The sequence below is a fragment of the Lolium rigidum genome, chromosome 5 (genome assembly GCF_022539505.1).
Source record: "Lolium rigidum isolate FL_2022 chromosome 5, APGP_CSIRO_Lrig_0.1, whole genome shotgun sequence".
NCBI lineage: Eukaryota > Viridiplantae > Streptophyta > Magnoliopsida > Poales > Poaceae > Lolium > Lolium rigidum.
The window spans coordinates 258,793,340-258,795,910 of NC_061512.1; the positions used below are offsets into that span (position 1 = coordinate 258,793,340).

General features: G+C 57.8%; 1 protein-coding gene across 1 annotated transcript; it reads right to left on the reverse strand.

Moving 5' to 3' along the window:
* Positions 1–256: 256 nt before the first annotated feature.
* LOC124657522 (probable flavin-containing monooxygenase 1) lies at positions 257–1,822 on the reverse strand. Its single transcript, XM_047196060.1, has one exon. The coding sequence runs from the start codon at positions 1,820–1,822 to the stop codon at positions 257–259; it is 1,566 nt and encodes a 521-aa protein (XP_047052016.1).
* Between the last annotated feature and the right edge of the window lie 749 nt (positions 1,823–2,571).

The window sequence follows — 2,571 nt, forward strand, 5'->3', positions numbered from 1 at the left end:
ACGGCTTGATTTTATGATTAGGGGAGCTTTATTACTTAAGAGATTTAAGTTGTTACACCTGGCCTCTACATAGCTAAGATGCACACAGCCGTAGTACTTCAAAATACGAACTGGACAACCACATAATACTTACTTTATGGTGTTCTTACTTTTTTTCGGTTCAACAACTGGTGCGCTTGAAATTGAAAACAAATGTAAACAGTGGTCTTTGACTAGGCAGATCACCACCTGATGGCAGACACATCCACTCTCTCTCTTACTGAATGTCGACGTAGTCGACGGCCCCGTAGGGCTGGAACCACTCGGCGAGAAACCCTTTCTTCCTCCTGTGCTCGCACCCCATGTCGCGGCAAAGCTCGTCGTTGTACCACAGGTTCACGGCCCCGATGCACGGCCTCCACGCGCTCTGCCCCTCCCCGCCGCCCCCGCTCCTCCGCGCGTAGTATTTCCCCCACTCCGCGCAGCTCTCCTCCATCCGCCGCACTCCCGGCAGCCGGAACGCGCCATCCAGCAGCCGCGCCACCCACTTGGCGGCCATCTCGGCCGCGTATATGTTGTTGAGCCCCTCCGCGTAGCCCAGCACCGCCATCTGCGCGACCCGCGGGTGCACGCACTCCCTGTACAGCGGCGTGCCGGTGATGATGTCTTTCACCCGCGGCGACACGAACATGTCCCTCAGCTTCTGGTCGCCGCGGAAGCCGGTGGCCAGGATCACCACGTCGGCCAGCTTCTCGCCACCGCCGTCGAGCACTAGGCCGTCGGCGCAGAAGCTGAATGCTTTGGACCTGGCGAGGACGACGCTGCCTTCCTTCACCCTGTCGTAGAACCCGTCCGGCAGCATGGAGATGAGGCACGACGACACGCACCTCGCGAACCCTTGCCCGGGTTCCATCCCATACTTCCGCATGGGGATCTCCCTCCGGTACCACGCCCCCGTCGCCGCCGATATCGCCCAGGCCAGCGGCGCGAGCAGCGCGGCGAGGAGGCGGGAGGCGGCGCCGGCGCCAGGCTTGGGGACCATGAGCTCGGCGAAGCGGTTCATGTAGAGGTACGCGATGCTGACCTTGCCCCACACGTCCGGGCGGTTCAGCAGCATCTGCGGGTTCCGGCACACCATAGTGCACGGCAGCCCGGCGCCGTTGGCCTCTGCGCACTCCGTGGCGATTTCGTAGGCCGTCTTGCCGGCGCCCACGACGGCCACGCGCTTGCCCTTCACCAGCGCAGCGGCGTCCGCGTCGTCCATGTTGGAGAGCTCCATGGAGTGGAGCACCCGCCCCCGGAACGCCTCTGGGCCGCCGTTGGCCGGGAACGACGACGGTATGTTGGGCACGCCGCTAACCCTGCCGATGCAGAGGATCAGAAAGTCGAACTCGTGCGTCTGCTCCGTCTCGTCGGCTCCATGCTGGCGCACGGTGAGGCGCCAGACGCCCGTGCCATCGCCGAACGCCTCGCCGTTGCCGGCCCACCGCTCCCACCCGTCCTCCGGCTGGGCGCCGACGTACTCTGCGGAGACGACGGTGCTCCTGAACCTGACGCACTCGTCGACGCCGAAGCGGCGCGCGTAGGCGGCGAGGTAGTCAACAACCTGGTCGTGGCGCGGGAACACGTCGGCGGAGTCCGGCCACGGGAAGTCGGAGTAGCGGTACGCGACGGCGGGGGACTGGAGCCTGGTGGAGGCGAGCGTGCGCGTCCACAGCCCGCCCACGGAGTCCCCGGCCTCGAACACCACCGGCCGGAAGCCGCGCGCCAGGAGGTGCTTGCACGCCGCCAGGCCGCTCGTGCCGGCGCCCACGACCGCCACCCGCTTCGCCCTGTGATCCATTGCTCAAATGATTTGGAATTCTGTACACTGCTGTCTGCTAATGTAATGATTTTTGGCAGGACAGCTGGTAATACTGTATGCAATGGCGCGGATCACGTGCAACATTTATAATTGGAAATCAATTACAAGTGCAGTGCCGTTCGTTGGCTGCTTCTTGGTGACAAATGTTTTTCTGCTATAGTGCTTTAAGTGTTAAAGTTTCTGTTAGAACGTCTTCAACCGGTGACGTAAAATACATCATCAAAACGTAGTTTTATATCACCTGCATTTATGTGTTTTTTTAGTTTTTACACCACCAAAAAAAAAATTCAGCAACTCCAGGTGATATGCACTACCTGTGCAATTCCAGGTGATGCAAAGTAATTTCATAAACAGTTATAAAGTTTGGCACATTTGAGATGAAATCCAACGCCGGCACATAGTTTAACATTGCCATTTGGACATAGTACTACGACGCTTTCGTACATAGATACTTCGATCTAGACAATACATAGATGCTTCGACACTAGATAGTCCTGCAACACATCGCAACAATAGATATTTCAACTAACCTGACGTAGACAGTCCGCACTGGCTAATTTGACCAACGCTACCTGCTTTGATGATTCTTTTCATGTATCATAAATAAATATATAAATTGACAACGAAATAAAGTAGCAAACATATGTTTGATGGTTGACGTCAGCCTTGGTGGCCTTGCCCCCTACCATCCGGCGGGCACGGCCACCACCGTCTAGCTCGTCAGTTTG

Bases quoted from the DNA above. Each gene is read 5' to 3' on its own strand.
- LOC124657522 (XM_047196060.1), bottom strand. From the start codon at position 1,822: ATGGATCACAGGGCGAAGCGGGTGGCGGTCGTGGGCGCCGGCACGAGC.